This window comes from Homarus americanus, unplaced genomic scaffold, assembly GCF_018991925.1.
Source record: "Homarus americanus isolate GMGI-L3 unplaced genomic scaffold, GMGI_Hamer_2.0 scaffold25827, whole genome shotgun sequence".
In the NCBI taxonomy this organism is placed as follows: domain Eukaryota; kingdom Metazoa; phylum Arthropoda; class Malacostraca; order Decapoda; family Nephropidae; genus Homarus; species Homarus americanus.
In genome coordinates, this window is record NW_024738300.1 from 7,397,546 (window position 1) to 7,418,077 (window position 20,532).

Genomic DNA, 20,532 nt, shown 5'->3' on the forward strand with positions numbered 1-20,532 from the left:
CAGAAAGTTGTCTGCATGGTGTGTGGCGTAAACTGTGGCCCGAGTGCGTCAACAGTTTTACGGGATTCACGGACTTAGTCCCAGCTGTGAATAGGGATATCCTCAGCTTGGCTAGACAGGCAGGCTTTGATGAGCTGGAATCAGAGGATATTGAGGACGTCCTGGCATCCCATACAGAAGAGCTCACCAACGACGATCTGCAACTGTTAACAGAACACAGTCCCGTTAAAGAACCTCAACGAACGCTAACTTCCAAGAGATGGCAGAATCGTTCAACATGTTCCAGCAAGCAATGCAAATCCTTATAGATGACAACCCAGCAAGAGAATGTAGCTCAAAGATTCAATGCAGCATTGAGGACAGTCTTGGTTGTTACATCGAGATCTATAAGGAGAAGATGAGTAGCACCAAACATTCAACACTGGATTCATTTTTTCGTCGCGGGACGGCAGAAGCAGCTTCTTCACAACAGCCGGCAGCCGAGGAGGAGCAAACAACGGCGGAGGAACCCCAGTCAGAGCAGGAGGAGGAGGCAGCTGCTGAGTCTCAGTGACTCACCACCCTCCGCCTCCTCCTTCACTCCACTTCCCACCATGGGCTTAAATAAACAAAAATACTTCTCGAGATCTGGCACTAAGTGTCACATCACGTCACCTCCCACTCCCCCATCTGCCCAGCCAGGGTGTTTATCTTATATAATATCTCAGACTAAACTTAGGAGAATATAATGTGCATTGCTGGAATCCTTGCAAGACAGCGAATAATTTGAATATAAACGTCATATATTTTGCACAAGAGATAAAATTAATCACCTGTATCACATTACAATAGTGATTTCAGAGTTCTAGTGTATATGTACGATATATATTGTGATTTAAGGGAATTTTAGGAGTATTTCTGACTTTATGCATTTTTGGCTTTACTTTGTATATACTTTTCTGAGAGCTAGAACCAATTACCCAATATCCCATTGAAACAATGGTTTCGGTTAACGAACGACCCTCTGGAACGAATTGAGTTCGTTAACAGAGGGACCACTGTACCTCCCTGTTTGGTAGCTGCCTACTACCGACACCAGTGAAACCGTTGCTTGATATACAGCCCTTTTGGCACAAGTACTCACACCTCTGTGAATATCATCACTTAGAACTGCTTATCAGTCGCCATTTTCATCAATTTAAAAAAAAAATCTGTATAAGAAGGTGAAATCTTTAATACAGCACTCATTTTATACACCTGGTCACCTCCGTCTAGTGGGCTGTAGTGTTTACTTTCTTTCTCTTGTTTTTGTCGGTATGACAACGACGGAAAATATTTTCCAACAGTAGAAGGTAAGCAAATGTAAACATGTATATCAACGTCTAAAGAAAACAAAAAATCTTTATTTAAAAAAATAAAATATAAGTAAAAAACAACTCGGTAAAAATCAGTTGAATTAACATTTTTGGTAAGAAAACAATAAAAACCACAAAAAAATGTAAATTTCTAGATATCATGTCCAGTAAAACAGTCAAAAGCATTTTATTCATCTTCAAATCCTGGCTTATTAGGATGTTGCTTTATTACAGGTAGTAATTCGCCCAAAAAGAAGGGTAAGTAAGGCAAAATTTACCCAAACATCGAAAGTACCAGACTCAAATAAATTTTCTCCATAGGAAGGTGTATTTAAATTTGGACGATTTGAATTTTGCGAGGTTTTTACAGCCTACAGTAGGTTCTCAAATTTCACGAGTTTTTAATTCGACATTTTATATTTGGACACAAAAAAAAACACTACACAATTTCAAATTTTGATGGTGGAAACTCGAATTTCGACGGGTTTGAGCGGCCCGCCAACGTTCAGACGTGTACAATCGTGTAAACAACGCCATTTCTCTTATGTACAAAAGTTTCATTATAGTTTATTACTGAATGTCTTTCTTATTGAATTAATTGTTTATGTGTGCAAAATGAACAATACAATTCATTAATAATACGTAGAATATTAAAACACACGAGGACACGAGGCGGCATTGTTTTCGTTGTTTACAAAACCAGTGACTGACTGTTTCTACATATAAAACAAGAAAATAACACCCTGGTTGTATCTGTAGTAAAATTAATGTAAAAAAATTAATATTGTTGTTTTAAGTAATGTTATTTAACGTTAATAAATGGAACAATAAAAGTAGCTAACCACTAATGGTAAAGAAAAAAGTGAGATCACATCTGTAAGTGAGCACATGTGAAAACATATCGTCATTACTCTACATAAGAATATGAAAACAACACTTATTTACTGTTCATATATACTTTAATTAATGTTTCTGAATTTAAAACAAAATTTCTACCCACCAGTGATGGTAAATTTGAAAACGTAAGGACAGCCAATGTTGTTGTGTGTGTTTTTACTCGGATGACGAAGTTGCCAAGTCATCAGGTTCAACTCTAGCTGAAGCTGTAGAGCATAAGAACTTTTCTGTGTTGTTTTTAGTTTTTATTTAACTTTATGTGTGTTATTTTCGTTGGTTTATTAGTATTTTGCTTTATTACAGGTAGTAATCCGCCCAAAAAGTAGGGTAAATAAGGCAAAATTTAGCCAAACATCAAAAGTACCAGACTCAAATTAATTTTCTCCATAGGAAGTTGTATTTAAATTTGGAAGATTTAAATTTTGCGAGGTTTTTACAGTCTAAATGGGTGTCCAAATATGAGAGCCTACTGTAAATAGGTGTCCAAATATGAGTCTACGTATGAAGAAACAAACATTCCTGTGCTTTGAGACCAGCAGACAACCTTTAGCAACTCCTCAATAGATGGTGCTGCCGCACCTCTGCCATTAGTAAACAAACCACATAGCAGCAAGGGTTTATATTTTGTTTTTTTGCAGTATATCAACAATATTAGTTAAATCAATAGTTTTATAGTACTGTAGAGAGAAAACCTGAAATTGCTAAGAACTGTAATGAGGTAACAGTCTTTGTAAGGGGCTGATTTCAGTTGACCCTAAGAAAACCTCTGCTACTATCAATTAGCGTCCTGGAAGACGCGTGGTAATCTTCAAGTTATATTTTTGTCATAAAAAGTGCGTCATTCAAGCCAAAACATACGGTACAGTAACATGGTGCTCAAAATTATGGCTTTTTCACAGGAAAAAAGGTCTGTATAACTAACCTCAGTAGTCAGGATAACATGTTCTGCATTTTTGGTATTTTTTATATCATTATTTATCGTTTTAATACATTTAGTACATTCACCAGAAGGATGGGACAGGTGGTCCCCCTTTTAGTCTGGATCTTTGAGGGTTCACTGTACTGTACATGTACAGGCGTTGGGTGAGCATCTCCCGCACATTCTCTGTCACATAGAACTTCATTAATTTATAAACTACTCATGTGTGAAACAGGCCTTATATGTGAGAGCTGTGGCTAGCCCCCCCCCACAGTTTGAAATATTACAGTGAGGTATCGTAATTTTCAATTTGCAAATATGTGGGGTACGCCTTGCGAATATTGAATAGGGGGTGTTGAGATATTAATTGCGGATAAGTTGGGTTACGAATAGCGAAGTACTTCTGTATTATATTCAATCTACTACTGTGCTACAATTTCACACATCACAAGTACATGTACAGCATTTAACAAATAATAGTTAAATCTCTAAATTGATTACAACTTCGCAAGAATTTGAAAATACGTAATTGTGTTCAGCGGATAATAAAAACATTGTAGTCAGAGTTAATGAAATCTACAGACTTCATTCATTACTGTATTTAAGCTTCCAATACATATATGTTCAGGTAAAGACATCTATCAGTTTCCTGGTGCATTATTTATCTAGCTCTTCTATTGCTATGGAAATAATACTCCAGTAATCAATCTTTCGTTACAAAATTGTCAGAATCCTAAACACACGACCTAAAAGCTTATCATTATCCTGTATATATTCTGTACTACTACACACTAAATTATCCCATTATCTGTCTTCCTTGTATGGATGTGTTCCTCAATTAAAGCTCATCATTATTACTAATAAAGAAATTAGTACCAAAATTTTTCACTTCGTCAAAAGTTGTTTACAAATGTCCTTACATTACCTTTATTGCTGAAACTTACTTCTTGTACTATGATAATACTCTAGTGATTCAAGAAAGCAAGGTCTGCACCAGTCAATAAACTACAACACAAGTCATCAGTGAACTCCTGCAACCACACACTACTTCTGAATGCAACTCACATGTGACTCACTAAATAAAATTCAGATGTACAGTAAATAAGTACTGTACTGTAAATAATTTTCAAATAAATGTGTAAATCAAATCCACATATGACTGCTCAATTACCTTACTAAATCAAATTCAAGTGTGAATGACGCACTAAATTCCATGACTGACTAATTCAAATCTACAAATGAGTATCTAAACCACATTACTGTACAGTACTGTACTGTACTTGTCTCAAAAAATACTGAGATCACAAGTGCATAATTTTACTGTGCTGTTTAATACAGTACTGTACACGAATTCTTCCCCCAAATTAAAAAGTTTTCACTTGCTGTAAACTCAACTGTGTTTTTAAAAATAGTTAACCTAACTTTCAAAGATTTAAAGAATTTAAATACATTAGTACTAGATTATCAATGAGAGTTCATAGCTCGTTAGTTCTTCTAACCAAAATACAAAAGACTTTACTTCTCATACCTGTCACATAACACTGGTTCAGCCTTCATGAACCCTGCAATAGACATAATAATGCATTAGTAAAAGGCTTTGATAAAATGAGTGACATTCTCCAAATAAATACAGCTTCCTTATTTGGTGTTAAAGTCAGTGGCTGTATAAGATTACTAGAAGGGAAGGTCTTCTCCAGCAGTAAAGTTTTGAGATTCAATAAATAATATTGCTTTATTAAAGGTAAATCAACAGTGTGTATGCTGTACATACCTGTCAGTGAGAGACAAATATACTATACTGTACTGTAAAATTTTAGATAATTTTTTAATAACTTGAACAATAGCACTCTCTACTGAACATATTATACAGTACTGCAGTCATATTTGTGAGCATTATTTAGGTTTTGTTCCTTCAAAAACGTAATGTAAAGCCACATGAAGAATTCTTCCTAAACATTTAGCCAGTGACCATCTGTACAGCTCTCATGATCTGTACAGCTCTTATGTTGGAGAGTCTGAGGAGACACACACACACACACACAAAACTTTGCTGTCATTCGGAATCAAGTATGACGATCATCCAGCTATGAGACAAATGATAGGAGTTATTAGGGATGTCACCTAGGTTAGTGAGTCCTGAGGAGACTAAAGAGGCCGATCCGGGACCCGCAGCATCGTCCACATTCGTTGCACATGTGGAGGGCTCCATCTACTGTGGGAGGGGCGGTGGCAGCGTCTTTCCGGCGTTGGCGCTTGTCTGCCTCGGTTTGCAGTCGGGTTAACTCGAAAGTATTGACACCTTCTTGTGTGGTGCTCCTCCAAGCATTCTGATGCACAGATATCATCTCCCGGGTAAGGGGGTCGATTTGGCACTTTTTCCGGTTTGTCTTAAGACTATCCTTATACCTTTTCAGTTGCCCGCCAGCGTTACGTTTACTATTCGTTAGGTGACTGTAAAGTAGCTGCTTTGGCAGTCTGCTGTCGTCCATGTGGGTAACATGGCCAGTCCAACGTAGTTGTTCGTGGATAATGGTAGCCTCGATGCTCCTTCAGTTGGTGTCAGCAAGAATACTGGCATTTGTTCTCTTGTCTTCCCAGCAAACTCAGAGGATGGAACGTAGACTACATTGGTGAAAGTTTTTAAGTGCCTTGAGGTGCCTCCTGTATGTGACCCATGTCTCACTGCCATATAGCAGGGTGAGGAGGACCACTGCTCGATATACGAGCAGCTTTTTAGATAATTTCAGCTCCTTACAGCTGAAGACACAGTTTCGGAGTCTGCCAAAGGCTTGAGATGCACATCTGATCCGATGTTGAATCTCTTCATCAATGACTACGGTGGTGGACAGGTGGGAGCCGAGATATCGAAAGTCAATAACATTAGAGAGGGTAGTAACGTAAAGCTGGATGGATGATGGAGGTGTGGCTGAACCAGAGGCATGTTGAAAGAGAATCCGAGTCTTACATACATTCACCTCAAGGTCGAAGTGTGCATACGCATCTACATAGGTGTTCAGGATCTCCTGTAGGTCGTGTTCAGTGTGAGCAACAAGGGTGAAGTCGTCTGCGCACTGAAGTTCAGTAATGGAAGCTGTACACACCTTTGTTCTTGCCTGGAGTCGTCTTATGTTGAAAAGACCCTTCATCCAGTACTCGATGTCCACCCCGCCGGCTAAATTGGCACTGGCACGAGTAAGGAAGGCAGCCAAGAAAATGGAAAAGAGAGTTGGTGCCAGTACACACCCTTGTTTAACCCCTGTTTGGATGGGAAAGAACTCAGATTGGGTGTCATTTTGCAGGGCACTGCCGTTCATGCCATCGTGGAGTTGCCTCACAATAGCGATGAATTTTGGTGGGCAGCCAAAATGGCTGAGGGTCTACCAGAGGGCTTCTCTGTTGACCGAGTCGAAGGCCTTGGTTAAGTCGATAAAAGCCATGTATAGTTTCGTTCAAGATTCTTCGAACACTGCTGGAGACAGCTGGAAACTCAAGGCCGTTTGTTTCCTATAGTATGTCGTAAAAATTATGAATACATGTAAAAGTGATCGGCGATTGGTTAATTAGTTTCCCGTTGCTTAATTTAATGGTAGGGCTTTGTTGTTTCGTATTATAATATACTACGTACTATAGTAAATAAACAGCGGTGAGTTGCCAGCTGTCTCCAGCAGTGTTAGAAGAATCTTGAACGAGACTGTACAACTCATTACACTGTTCTCTACACTTTTCCTGTATCTGGTGGGCAACAAAGATCATGTCAGTGGTGCCACATGATGGTCTAAAACCACATTGAGATTATGGGAGGAAGTTTTTCATCTCAGGAAGGAGTCTGTTTAGGAGGACTCACGCGATAATCTTGCCGGCCTCCCTTGTTCTTATAAATATTGACAATGGAGGTGTCTTTAAGAGCTTGGGGAATTTCCTCCTTTTCCCATATATTCTCCAGGAGAGAGTGGAGACGGCTGGTAAGTAGAGGTCCTCCTGCTTTACCAGTATACACCTTGGCTGGGATTCCATCAGGCCCTGAGGCCAAGTTATTTTTCATCTGTTTGATGGTGGTAACTACCTCATCCAGGGATGGAGGATAGCTGAGGTGGGTCAGCTCTGGATGCTGAGAGACCCGCTGGGTAGTCAGGATATCCACATCGGTTTTTCGGTTGAGCAGTGAATGGTAGTACTCTTTCCAGCGCTGAAGGATGCCTTCTTTGTCTTTAATTATGAAGTTACCGTCAGATGAGCGGAGGGGGGCTGTACCATGAGTGACTGGCCCATAAAGTGTTTTAATGGAATTGAAAAATTTGTGCATCTTGTGTCGATCTGCAATTTTTTTGTGTTTCACGTGATTTATTTTTAAACTATCGATGAGTACGGGGTTTGTCCAAAAAGAAACCGAACTGTCTAAATAGCGCGCCAACGAGCCGGCGCAGAGTGCTCGCAACGGGAGCACTGTGTAGCGGTGACCTTGACCTTCAGTCTAACACTAGCCGCATCACGCCACGTCAATTAGTCATCGAGCTGCACGTGCTAGAGTGAACGTGTGTTTAGTGCACATGGCGCTTTGTTGCAAGTTCAACAATGAAGGATCTTGAAGATCAATGTGTTTGCGTGAAATTCTGTTTCAAACTGGGAAAAACTTTTAAGGAAACTTTTCAAATGTTGCAACAGGCTTATGAGGAGGATTGTTTGAGCTGTACGCAATGTCACGTGCGGTACAGTACCAGCGTTTCAAAAGGGGAAGAACATCCACCGAAGACGATCCCAAATCTGGACGTCAGAGTCGCTCAAATGTAGAGGTGATGTTGATCGTCTTTTTTGGTTGGAAGGGCGTCGTTCATCATGAGTTTGTTCCACGTGGTCAGACAGTCAATAAAGAGTTTTACTTGGAGGTCCTGAAGCGTTTGAGGGAGGCAGAGCGAAGGAAGAGGCCTGAGGTGTGGACAAACAAGACCTGGATGCTGCACCATGACAATGCACCTGCTCACGCGTCGCTCCTTATCTGTGACTTTTTGGTGAAGCACGAGACGACTATCATCCCCAGCCGCCCTACTCTCCGGATTTGGCCCCTGCGGACTTTTTTTTTCCAAAAGTTGAAATCCACCCTGAACGGTTGCCGATTTCAAACGATAGAAGGGATAGAAGAAAATTCGCTATGAGACCTGCACACCATCCCTCAAAACACGTTCCAGAACTGTAAAAAAGTTGGGAGCGGTGTATCAACAGTGGAGGGGAGTACTGAAGGAGACAAGTTGTAAGTAAAGCAATAAACTTGTTTTTTAAAAAGTTTGGTTTCTTTTTGGACAGACCTCGTACAGTGATTGCCGGGTCATTCTCATCAAACCAGTCCTGATGTATTCTTTTGGTCTGGCCGAGGGTCTCTCTCTTAAGGTCTTTGTCATAACAGTATTAAGAGTATCCCAATCGGCACTGGGATTCGCGTTGTTTGCTGTTGTGTTGTTAATAAGCCCATATTCGAGCTGCTCTCTGAAAGCATGTGCTACTGCTGGGTCTTCCAGACACTTCGTATTAAAACCTCTTCTGGAGGCTTGCTACCTTCGCCGTTTTGGGGCGACATGGAGTGAGAGCTTGGCTCTGACAAATCGATGATCAGTGTCACAGTGGTCTGAGCCACTCATGGCACGGGTGATGAGGACATCTCGGCGATCTCTTTCTCTGACAATGATATAGTCAATGAGATGCCAGTGTTTGGATCGTGGGTGTTGCTACGAACCCTTGAACGTGTCAGCCTGCCTAAACAAGGTATTGGTGATAGTGAGGTTGTGTGCAGCACACTTGCTGAGGAGGAGCAGGCCATTGGCATTACACCTGCCTAGTCCATTTCTCCCTATGGTTCCCTGCCAAATGTCAGCATCTCTGCCAACTCTGGCATTTAAGTCACCAAGGAGCACAACCTTATCTTTTCAGGGGATAGAGGTTAGCACTCTGTCGAGGTCGGCGTAAAAGGCCTCCTTGATGTCATCCTCTGCATCCAGTGTTGGGGCATATGCACTGATGAAGAAGCCATGACGTGAGTGATTCAGTGGGACTCTAAGTGTCATGAGAAGAAGGTATAGCCAGACCCCTGTTCTGTGAGCTGGCACTCATCTGGGAGCACACACACACACACACACACACAAAAGGATGCCAGCAAATGGAGGACAAGTATACTGCATACAGTTATACATGATACAAGTCAATGTCATTTTCACTCTAATCGTTGAGAGGATATGACACAGCCTTAGGGTCAGATATACAGTATGTTGGATTCACCAAGGAAAAACATGACCAACAGAATATAAGGTAGTGTCCAACAGTGAACAACACTAACGTCACTCAATACAGTACATGCAACATTTATAATATACACAAATAATATGCATGATAACAGACGTTGGTGCTTTACCTGTCAAACATAGCCTTCAATATGGTGTATGAGCCTTGGTAACGTTGATCATTGACTTTCGCACAATTCCTCCACAGATTACGAATTTGTCTCCATCTCTTGAGGTGCTCAGTCAGTAACAAACTTGTTGAGGTTGTCTCACACTCCTGTAGAAGAGAAAAGTCTCAGTTGAAGTAAAAGTTTGATGGGTTTTATATAATTTTAACACAAGATAATGTAGAGTAACAAGAGTCAAGTGGGTTTATTATATCAAGTTTCCTTAATACTACTGTTGTTGTGGTCCTATTGGAAAACTTTCAGTCTTCCTATTTCCCTGTACAGTACTGAAATTATCTTTATCATATATTGTTAAGAGAGTTGTAAACTGCCTGTGAGTTGATTCATGCCACAAACCTCGATTGGTATACAGTATTACAGTGATCCCTCGGTTAACGAAATTTCGGTTAACGAATTACCTTCCATAAGAATCTTCAATTCGGTTAACAAACAAAAATTCGGTTAACGAAATTTTTACTAAATCATGTCAACATGTTTTCGCTTGCTCACCAGCTGGAATATTAGTCTGCCAATACAGTAATCGGTTCTAGGACTTAAATTCGTTCCCATTTGAGTAAATATCAAGAAGGTTGTATTATTCAATAATTTTCCAAAATTTATATTCAAATTTTTAGTAATTTTAACATTTATTTAACATAATTGCAGTACAGGAAACTAGTTTTTGGTGCGCCAATCAGCCACTTGACTCACCCAGCAAGGCGTCAGTTTGTATCTCTGGTCAGTGGAGGTAACATCTTGCTTGTGGCTCTCTTGAACATAAACTATTTTTACGTTTTTACAGTACAATTATTGGTCATTCTAAAATTTATTTTACATATTTACAATATATACAGTTGTACCCCACTTAACGCGGTCAATAAAACCCACAGGGTACCGTGTTAAGTGAAAACCGCGTTAAGTGAACAACAGAACATATGGGATTAATTCCAATAGAAACTGGCCCATCCCCAAACTCCACTTTTTCCGACACAATACCTATGTTCTAGTAAAAATAACATCTTAATTTTATGATGGTACATGCACACAATTAATACTTAAGAGAAATAGAGAAATACAGTCGCCAAGTTAATGTCCATTCAAATAATGGACTCGACTCCCTCCCCCTCTTCTCACACTACACTCGCTGGCTCTTCCCTCTGAGAAATTTTGGGGGGAAAACCAGGTATAGTAATAAATAATTCCTCAAACTAAAGTTAGGATAATATAATTGACATTGCTGGATTCCTTGTAAGACCAGGAATATTTTGAATACAAATGTCATATATTTTTCACAAAAGATAACATATTTACTCAGAATAAACTTTACATCTAAAATTTGTATGTCTAATGCAAAATCTATGATGTTTATATTCAAAATGATCACCAAATTGTAAGAATTCCAGCAATGTAAATTATATTCTGGCCGGATAATTTGTATGAATTTTATGAGCTAAAACAAATATCTTCAGTTAATAAAAAAAAAAATATTCTTCACGACACTATCTGTCAATCAAAGTACCCCACCTTGCCTCCCCCCCTCTTCCAACCGCGCGGTCAGTCCCAACCCTCCCCCCACCCCCCACCAATCCTCCCTTCAAGAGTTTTTAACATTTAGTATTAAATAATACCTCAGATTAAAGTTAGGATAATATAATTGACATTGCTGGATTCCTTGTAAGACCAGGAATATTTTGAATATAAATGTCATATATTTTTCACAAAAGATAACATATTTACTCAGAATAAACTTTACATCTAAAATTTGTATGTCTAATGCAAAATCTATGATGTTTATATTCAAAATGATCACCAAATTATAAGAATTCCAGCAATGTAAATTATATTCTGACCGGGTAATTTGTATGAATTTTATGAGCTAAAACAAATATCTTCAGTTAATAAAAAAAAAAAATATTCTTCACTGTAACAGATGGTCGGTCGGTCCCTCCCTCCCCCCCACCCCCCACCAACCGTCTCACCAGATGTGTGGGAAAACCAGAATATTTACCTTTTAGTAATAAATAATACCTCAAACTAAAGTTAGGATAATATAATTGACATTGCTGGATTCCTTGTAAGACCAGGAATATTTTGAATATAAATGTCATATATTTTTCACAAAAGATAACATATTTACTCAGAATAAACTTTACATCTAAAATTTGTATGTCTAATGCAAAATCTATGATGTTTATATTCAAAATGATCACCAAATTATAAGAATTCCAGCAATGTAAATTATATTCTGGCTGGGTAATTTGTATGAATTTTATGAGCTACAACAGGCAGTCAGGCAGGGTGGGGGGTCGGGCGAATCTAAAAATAGCTCTCGAGCCGGACACTCACCGCGTATATGTGGAAAAAACCCGCGTTAAGTGAAAGTTCAGCTCTGGCGAGGCACCGCGTATATGGTAAAACGCGCTAAGTGAAACCGCGTTAGGCGGGGTAATACTGTAGTGCAGTGCATTGTTGATTTAAAGAAAATAATCTTGAATTACACCTAGTGAACTTAAAATTTTATGGGTGAAATGACGGCATGAAGCATGGGGTGATTTCTCTTCCACCCCCACTTCCTTCTCTTCTCCCTTCTCCTCCACCCCCACTTCTAATTCCCATCATCATCATCATCATCAACCAGGAGCCTTCTACATGCACACCTCAAAGTAAGTGTACTTTACTGCATTTTTTTTTACTTTGTATGTAATTTTCGGTGAGCTGGAACCAATTACCCAAAATCCCATAGAAACAATGGTTTCGGTTAATGAACGACCTTCTGGAACGAATTGTGTTCGTTAACCGAGGGAACACTGTACTTTAACAATTATAATTTTTGTAGACATAGTACTATCCTGCACTGTACTGTACTTTCCAACAAAAAATGAGACAAGAGACACTGAACAACATTTACCAAAATGCAAACTTGTCAGCAAGACAAATTAAAAAATGCACAATGTCATTAGTATTATACAGTATTTATAAATACAGGCAATCCTGGCTTACAAAAATCCAAATTATATTTTTTAGAAATTCCATGTTTCGATTCTCCAAAAATCTGATGTCACAAAAAAAAAAAAAAAATAATTAAAAAATTCTATATACATTTGGAAAATTCCGGGGACGGGGAGAGTTTTTTTTCTGGGTTTGAGACATGAAAATCAGGCGCATTTTCTGGAAATTCCGAGAAAATTTTGCCTTTACCCGGAAAATTACTGGGATGAGGGATTTTTTCCGGCTTTGAGAGAGTCGTCTCATTACCCGGAAATCTCTCATTGCCGGAAGTGCTCTGCACCAATTGTTCCGGCTAACTGGGATATCACTGTATATCTTAAGGGGAAAATTTATTCCATTAACGTTGTTTTTTACAAGAACGTAACCACAACATTAAGCGAGGACTGGGTGTATGTCACATAGTACAACTATAATTAGCAGGCATACGGTACCCTATTGCCCTCGTCTCCTTGTTACAAGTAAATGTATTTCCATTGACAGCATAACTATACAGTGGTCCCTCGGTTAACGAGCACAATCCGTTCTAGAAGGTTGCTCGTTAACCGAAAAACTCGTTAACCGAAACCATTGTTTCAATGGGTTTTTGGGTAATTGGTTCCAGCTCACCGAAAATTGCCTAAATTCAACAAAAAAGGTAGAAAAGTACACTTACTTTGAGGTGTGTATGTAAAAGGCTCCTGGATGATGATGATGGGACTTAGAATGGGGGTGGAGGAGAAGGGAGAAGAGAAGGCATTGGGGTGGAAGAGAAGTCACCCCATGGCACCATTTCACCCATAAAATTTTAGTTCTCTTGGTGTAATTCAAGATTATTTTCTTTAAATCAACACTGCACTGCATTATATATTGTCAATATGTAAAATAAATTTCAAAATGACCAATAATTTGCTTGCAAACACAGAAAAAAAGCGTTGAGTTGAAGAGAGTCTCAAGCAAGATGTTACCTCCAGTGAAAAGACAGAGACTGATGCCTGTATGGTGTGTTGAGAGGCTGGATGGCATACATAAAACTAATTTCTTTACCTTCAATTATGTTCAATAATTGTTAAAATGACTAAAAAATATAATATTAAACTTTTAAAATTATTGAATAGTATAAACTTCTTGATATTTACTAAAATGGTTAGGAATATAAGCCCTAGAACCGATTACTGTATTGGCGGACTAATGCTACAGCTGGTGGACCGCCAAATGCAAGCGAAAACATGTTGAGGTTGGCTCGTAAGAAACTCGTTAATCGAGGGATTGCTCGTTAACCGAAGTTAAGAATCTTATGGAAGGTAACTCGTTAACTGAGGCGCTCGTTAACCGAGGGACCACTGTAGAGTGCAAATCAGTTACCTGGTTATCGAAATATGCACTCTCTCCCCAAAAATTACCCCCCAAGGCCTTATGTATTTGGAAATGAACACACTACAATATCACCATGCAGAGATGGGGGTCAATTCATTTTCGTCAATTCAATTCAAATTCAGAATAAAATTTGAATTAATCAATTCCAATTCAAATCAATTCATTATGGTCGATATTTCATTCAATTCAATTCAAATGCTTTTCAATTCAAAATCAATTCTAATCTACCATTAATCTAATGGAAAGAAATAAAAATTTGAGGTTTCAAATTAACTTTTTTATTTTTTATAAAAATGCTCTACCACACAAACCAATCACATTCTTTACCAACCAAAAGTTCAAATGGTTTAATTCTTTGTAATAGTAAACAAAATATGAATGAGTCCAAGTTATTGAGGATTGCATCTGATCATCATAAGTTGCTCAAATCTTTTATCGCTAAGATTGCACCTCTCTGACCCGAAGTGCTTGCCAGCAATGGAGAACAGCCGTTCCACAGGAGCCAATGTAGCAGGAATGGCCAGGTACTTTGCTGCAAGTCTGGTGAGGACAGGAAACTCAGGTTGCTTGGCCTTCCAGTAGCCAAGGGGATCACCATCTTCCTGTAGACATGGCTGGTTGAGGTAGAGTGAGACCTCAGTGATGGAGTTGGTCTTGGTGTAGAAGACCAGTTGGCCAGGGCAAAGAACTTGTTCCTCTTCATCGGTGGTGGTTCAGCAGGGGAAGTGTCTCTTGTTGTAGGATCAACACTGCGTGCCATATTGTATTTCACAGTCAGAAGTTCACGAATGTCTTGCACTTCATTGTCATAGTCATGACACCAGTCCAGCTTGTAACGCGGGTCTAAGGTGGCAGCTAGCTGGAAAGCGAGTCTCTGTTGAGGACTGAAGTACAGAAACAAGCTTGCTTTTATACACTTCATGAAGACTAGCTAAAGCAGCCCCAAGACCACAAACACAGTTAACTACCAGACTACATGTCACCATGTTTTGTCCCTGAATCTGATGAGTCACATACTCAAATGGCTGGAGTATATCACAGAGCTCCTTGATGGTGTTCAGCTCATACTGCTTCACCTTGTAGGGAGTGTCAAGTTTGTCCCACACTTCAGGTGAAACTCGAAGTACTGACCTCATCATCGCCAACTGGCTATTCCAGCGTGTACATGTTGCCATCTGGAGCTTGAATTCATTTGAGAGCACTTCTGCAGCCATTGTTGATTTCCTGCAGAAGCTGACGAGCTTTGATACTTTTGCAAGAATTTGCTTGATTTGGCCATCTTGCTCCATGCCATCGTTCATGAGATGCCATGCCATCACTTGATATATTTTTAACATATTTTTTGTGCTAGCTGACTGTATATTTTAGTTTTTATATGAATATAAGTTAATTATTCCAAAATAATGAAGATGCATATTACAGTATAATATATTATTTTATCAATTCACATCAATTCATTGATATCAATTCCAATTCAATTCAATTAATTTTAAATTTGTATTTTTTCAATTCCAATTCACGGATTTTTTTTAATCAATTCCAATTCAATTCATAATTGACCCCATAATTGAAGGTATCAAGAATACACTGTATAGGTATCCCACGTCTAAAGGTAATTCACTTAACGATAATTCGGTTTGGTGATATAAAATTTTTAACACCCTTTCTTATTGAATATTTGGTCCAAATTCAGTTTAGTGATAACTTGACTCTCTATGATGGGAGAAAAACCAGAGAGGAGGTGGACCTGTGAGATGGTGTGTTGCCTTTGTTACATGTAATGATACTATAAATCTTGTGGGAAAAATCACTGCAATACTGTACTCTAATGTGGCTTAGAAATAAAGAAATTATAATATAAAACAATGATATAAGAAATATAAAGAGCATGGGTGTGTGTGTGTGTGGGAAGTGAACCTGTACACTGAGGCAGTGAGCATTGTAACTGTGGCCAGCCACGCTCTTCCTCCCCACTACAGTATGTGCTGTCACGGCATACAGGCAGCAGTTACGCACGTTTCTTGGTAACTACCCAGCTGAGTGTCACATGTATACTGTACCAGTAATTATGAGGAATAAATAAAAATAATAATAAGTAAATAAAAGACAAAAATACTGATTGCCATTTGGCAATTGTTTCACTACACGTAGGAGATAAGACAGCGAACAGCTGAGAACACCCACGCTGCTCCCTCCTCCCCCACTCTGTGTGATAACTCCCCCACACATTTTTTTTATTCCCTTGATGTTTTTTACCTTATGAAAATTATTTATTTTATTTGTTTTTGCACATTCTGTATGAACGAATGTGTGTGCATGTAGTAGAGTGAAAAAATAAATAAAATAAAATTATATTTATCTACCCAAAATTATATTTGAAAAATTAGTGACAAAGCCACATTAGAGAATACTGTAATGATTCTTTCACTGAAATTATTCCTCGTCATCCCTCATTTAGCAATAATTTCGCTTAATGTTAAATTTTTTCATGAATGCATCCCCATCGCTAAACAAGGGATACCTGTACCTGTAAATAATGTTAACAGTGCATGCTGTAGATTTAAATAACAATACTAACCCAGAGAGAAAACTCAAGTGATACTTAAGATTGATTCTCCTAACCCACAAGACTCTCGACTTTCAAAGACAACAATATTAGAAACTGGACCAATCGAGTGTTGGTACATGAATGCCAGAAGTCTGTTAATAAGACTGAAGTATTGAGCACATTATGAAGACACAAATCAATCAGACATTATTTGGATCAGCAAGTCCTGGGGTCGAGCAGAAGCTTTGTCACAGGATGAATTTTATTTACCAGGATAATACCCACCGTTCAGAAAGGACAGAGCTACAAGAGGTAATGGTGTACTACTGTATATCAAGGAGCACCTGATAGCAACCCTTATTGATGAACGAAACAAAATGGAATCATCTGAGTCTCTTTGGTGTTATGTGATAGGTCAATGCAAAAGCAAGCTGACAGTAAGTGGGAGCTATAAAGTTGACTCTGCATCAGAGTCATCCAGACAGTATTCAGAGCACAAGATCTCATAATGGGAGATTTTAATCACAAGACAATAGACAGGAAGAACCTTCCCACACAAGCTAAGGAAGAATAATTCCTTATTCAAGATTCATTCCTCACACAACAAGTATCAGAACACATGAGGATAGACAACATTCTAGATTTAGTCTTGATGACTGAGGAGGCTACGGTGGACGATGTCCATGTCAGGGATTAACAACTGGCTGGAAGACAGGCAACAAAGGGTTGACATAAATAGAGTGCATTCTGAATGGAAAAGGTTCATTCGTGGAAAACATCTGTTAAAACAGTATTACAAAACATTTATTCCTTCCAACTTTTGGGGCTTTTCTTGAGGAGAGAAAACATTTACGTATTTTCTATGTAAAAATTTCTCCAAGCTGTTGGTTAATGAGCACAACCATCTTCTAGTACTACTGCTGAATCTGTGGGTCTCTGAGTCAGTCAGAAACATAAAGGCTGTGTTATGCTTCTTTCTTCACTTTTCCGTGTGTAATTTTCTTCATGACTACAGTTCTCTTTAATTTTCCATGGTGTACTAGAACACTTTACATTTCTTACTTGTGTTCAGTAAGTAAATAAACCTTTTATGCTTTGTATAATGAATTTTGTGGGCCTCTGGATCCTGTGGACTTTGTGAACAATGTCGGTCAATAACCTGACACCTTTGAACCAAAACTTTGATGTCACCCGGTATAGCTGACACACTCTCCACACACTGAAGTAACTGAACACTGCCACTGTTACCAGGCCAAGGAGGTCAAATGTTAACAGATCACTGATCTACTGGACTCAAGATCTTTATGAATTCTGAGCTTATTAGTGAAGTCAACAAGCAAACAGGTCTCTTCCCAATCCATAGAAGTTTCTGCTACAGCAGACCTCATCTATAACACCAGCAAGGTCCAGCAAGAATGAATGAATGACAAAATATAAAAGAAGATACGATTTCTGTATCTGATTTTATTTCTAAACTTATAGCAGAAGAATGCCTGAAAACTTTAAATAATAATATAATAATTATAATAATAATAATAATAGCTCCACTATTTACTCTATGCCTCATCTGAAGCCACCCACCAAGTCCCAGAAATCCAATGGTAAGTACATTGAGAGAATGAAGTATCTTCCCGGGTTTTGATGAAAACATTGCACAATGGTTGAGCCATTCAACAAACACAACTGGAACCCATAAACAGTTGGCAGACCTGTGGAACCTTGGAAAGGGGTCGCCATTGACACCATTCACAGTGTTGGGTAGTCAGGTTTATTATACTTCAGCCAAGTCTAGAAAGATACTTCATTCTCATAGTGTACATAAAAGTTTTCTTACATTAATTTCATTGAGCCTGTTGGGGGGATGTGGAAGCACTTCAGGGATCCTTGGGTCTTTCTGTGTCATTTCAGCTGACCACGGTTCTGGGGAGGGCATCTTGTTGCTGAAAGCAGCATTGGGAGGACCATCAGACAAGATCTCTGTGACAAAGTCTCCATCTTGACTACCCTCGGTGCTGTTGAACATCTCTGTGCTGGGGCTGCATGGCTCCTGTCTGAGGTAAACAAATATTGTAAGATTTTAATTCACAACCAACATGAATACATGATCCTTGTGATGCATTATAATACAGTATTCCCTTAAAGCTCACGGTATTAAAGTTTGCGTCCCTCGGACACTCACGGAAAATAAATAAAATATATCTAAGGCTGTGAGCCAGGGATCAGGAGGACTCAACACTACAGGGCACCATATGTCCCAGGTCATAAGATGTACCCTATAATTAGCAAGGTATACCAGGGTATTTGGGAAAAATAATTTTTGCAGATTTAATAGCCCACTGTACTGGCAAAGCCAAACCACAGGCTATATGCTATCATGTTTCTCACTACCACAACTCACTATCACTTTATGGGCCTATTATCAAACATTTGTTGGTACTGTATAATTAATAAAATTCACCCAATTTAACACAAAAGGATATAATTATATGCATTGGTACCTACAGTATACATATCAAATACTTATTGGTACCGGGCATGTTCACTAGGAGCTGTCCAGTACAGGGATTGTTTGCATACTGTGCACCAGATCAGCTGATGCTTCAGAAGTATTGTCTTTACATTGTCACTACTAACTGTCACTGTGTGGACCTAATGTCCACACAGTGTTATTTTATGTTTATGTTTATTTATTTATGTCATTTCAAATCTATTATGTGTCTTATGCATATATAATGTATATGTATTTTGCACACTCATGGAACTGGCATGAAAAACTAGCAGATTTTACTTTCTCACGGGATCCATTTTACCTAACCCCAGTGAGCTTTAAGGGAATACTGTACTGTATTCCAAATATAATGCTACAATTTTCTGACAAGTCAAAAAGTGTATCCTGGATACACACACACACATGCCCTACAGCCCTGATCTCCCGGGGGGACACACACCCATGCCCTACAGCCCTGACCTCCTGGGGAACACACACACACACACACACATGCCCTACACCCCTGACTCCTGGGGGACACAACACACCCTACTGAGTTGCCGATACAACTATGAAATATGGCATGGGTTATAGAATAAACTGTGATCATCAGAAAGTGTAAAATTATTATAGACAATTGCTTAGCCCTCCCCTGCCTGGGTGGATCAAGTGGATAGGGTGGAGGGGCATATTATAATGCTTCTAATATAGTGAGTGGCATTGTATGACATCATCAATCTTTGGTCAATGAAATATTAAAGAATCGAAGAATGTAATACAAAACAAGCAATACTCAGCCAGCGAGAAATAGAGTATATGATGTAATGCATGAACATGTAGAGTGCAGCAGAGTCAGTAAATTAGCCCATCGACCTTAGAGGGTCAATAATGGTGATTTATTGTCAAACATTTCTCTCATCACGGTCATCCCCCTCCCCTCCTCCTCCTCCTCCTCCTCCCAAAAAATATTTCTCAGTGATCTCTGCAATTCACGTGGGTCGCCTAAAACAATGGGAAAAAACGGAGAAATCACACCCCTGATAACACAATGAGTCGATACAGACAAAGTTGTTCATTGTATAACTAGTTCTTAACTAAGGGAATCAACAAAATATTCTATTAGAAAGGCACATTAAATATTGTAAACCAAAGTACAGTGGAGTTTCCACAAACATGGCTAAACTTTTTACTTTTATCTCAGAGTGTATGTACTGTACAGTAAATGTACACTAGTAGAAATAAATTTTGTTGTTGGTGTGTGTATGAATAACAATAGTATACTGTACTGTACTGCACTAGGTAAAAGCTACATTATTAACACCAAGAATGACATGGGGAGAGGTTGTAAGATATGACATTGTTAAGAACCTGACAAGAGAGACTGCAAGAGACCATGCAATATGGAGAGCTGCCATCGGGTAATGCAAGTACAGAAATTGGCCATAATTATTCATGATATCATAATAAATATAATATAAAAAACTTAACTAATTTACATACACAATACAGGAGGTACCCGACTTACAAACGACCGCCATTACGAACGAGGTT

At 38.8% G+C, this 20,532-nt stretch overlaps 1 protein-coding gene across 1 annotated transcript in view; it reads right to left on the reverse strand.

Moving 5' to 3' along the window:
• Nucleotides 1-3,710: 3,710 nt before the first annotated feature.
• LOC121873810 (protein lin-37 homolog) overlaps nucleotides 3,711-20,532 on the reverse strand; it is a 47,849-nt gene continuing 31,027 nt past the window's right edge. Inside the window, exons 4-6 of the mRNA XM_042377515.1 lie at nucleotides 18,328-18,544; nucleotides 9,548-9,693; nucleotides 3,711-4,712 (exon numbers count right to left, since the gene is read on the reverse strand). Coding sequence (XP_042233449.1) covers nucleotides 4,697-4,712; nucleotides 9,548-9,693; nucleotides 18,328-18,544 — 379 coding nt within the window. The 3' untranslated portion in view covers nucleotides 3,711-4,696. The remainder of the gene's footprint in view (nucleotides 4,713-9,547; nucleotides 9,694-18,327; nucleotides 18,545-20,532) is intronic.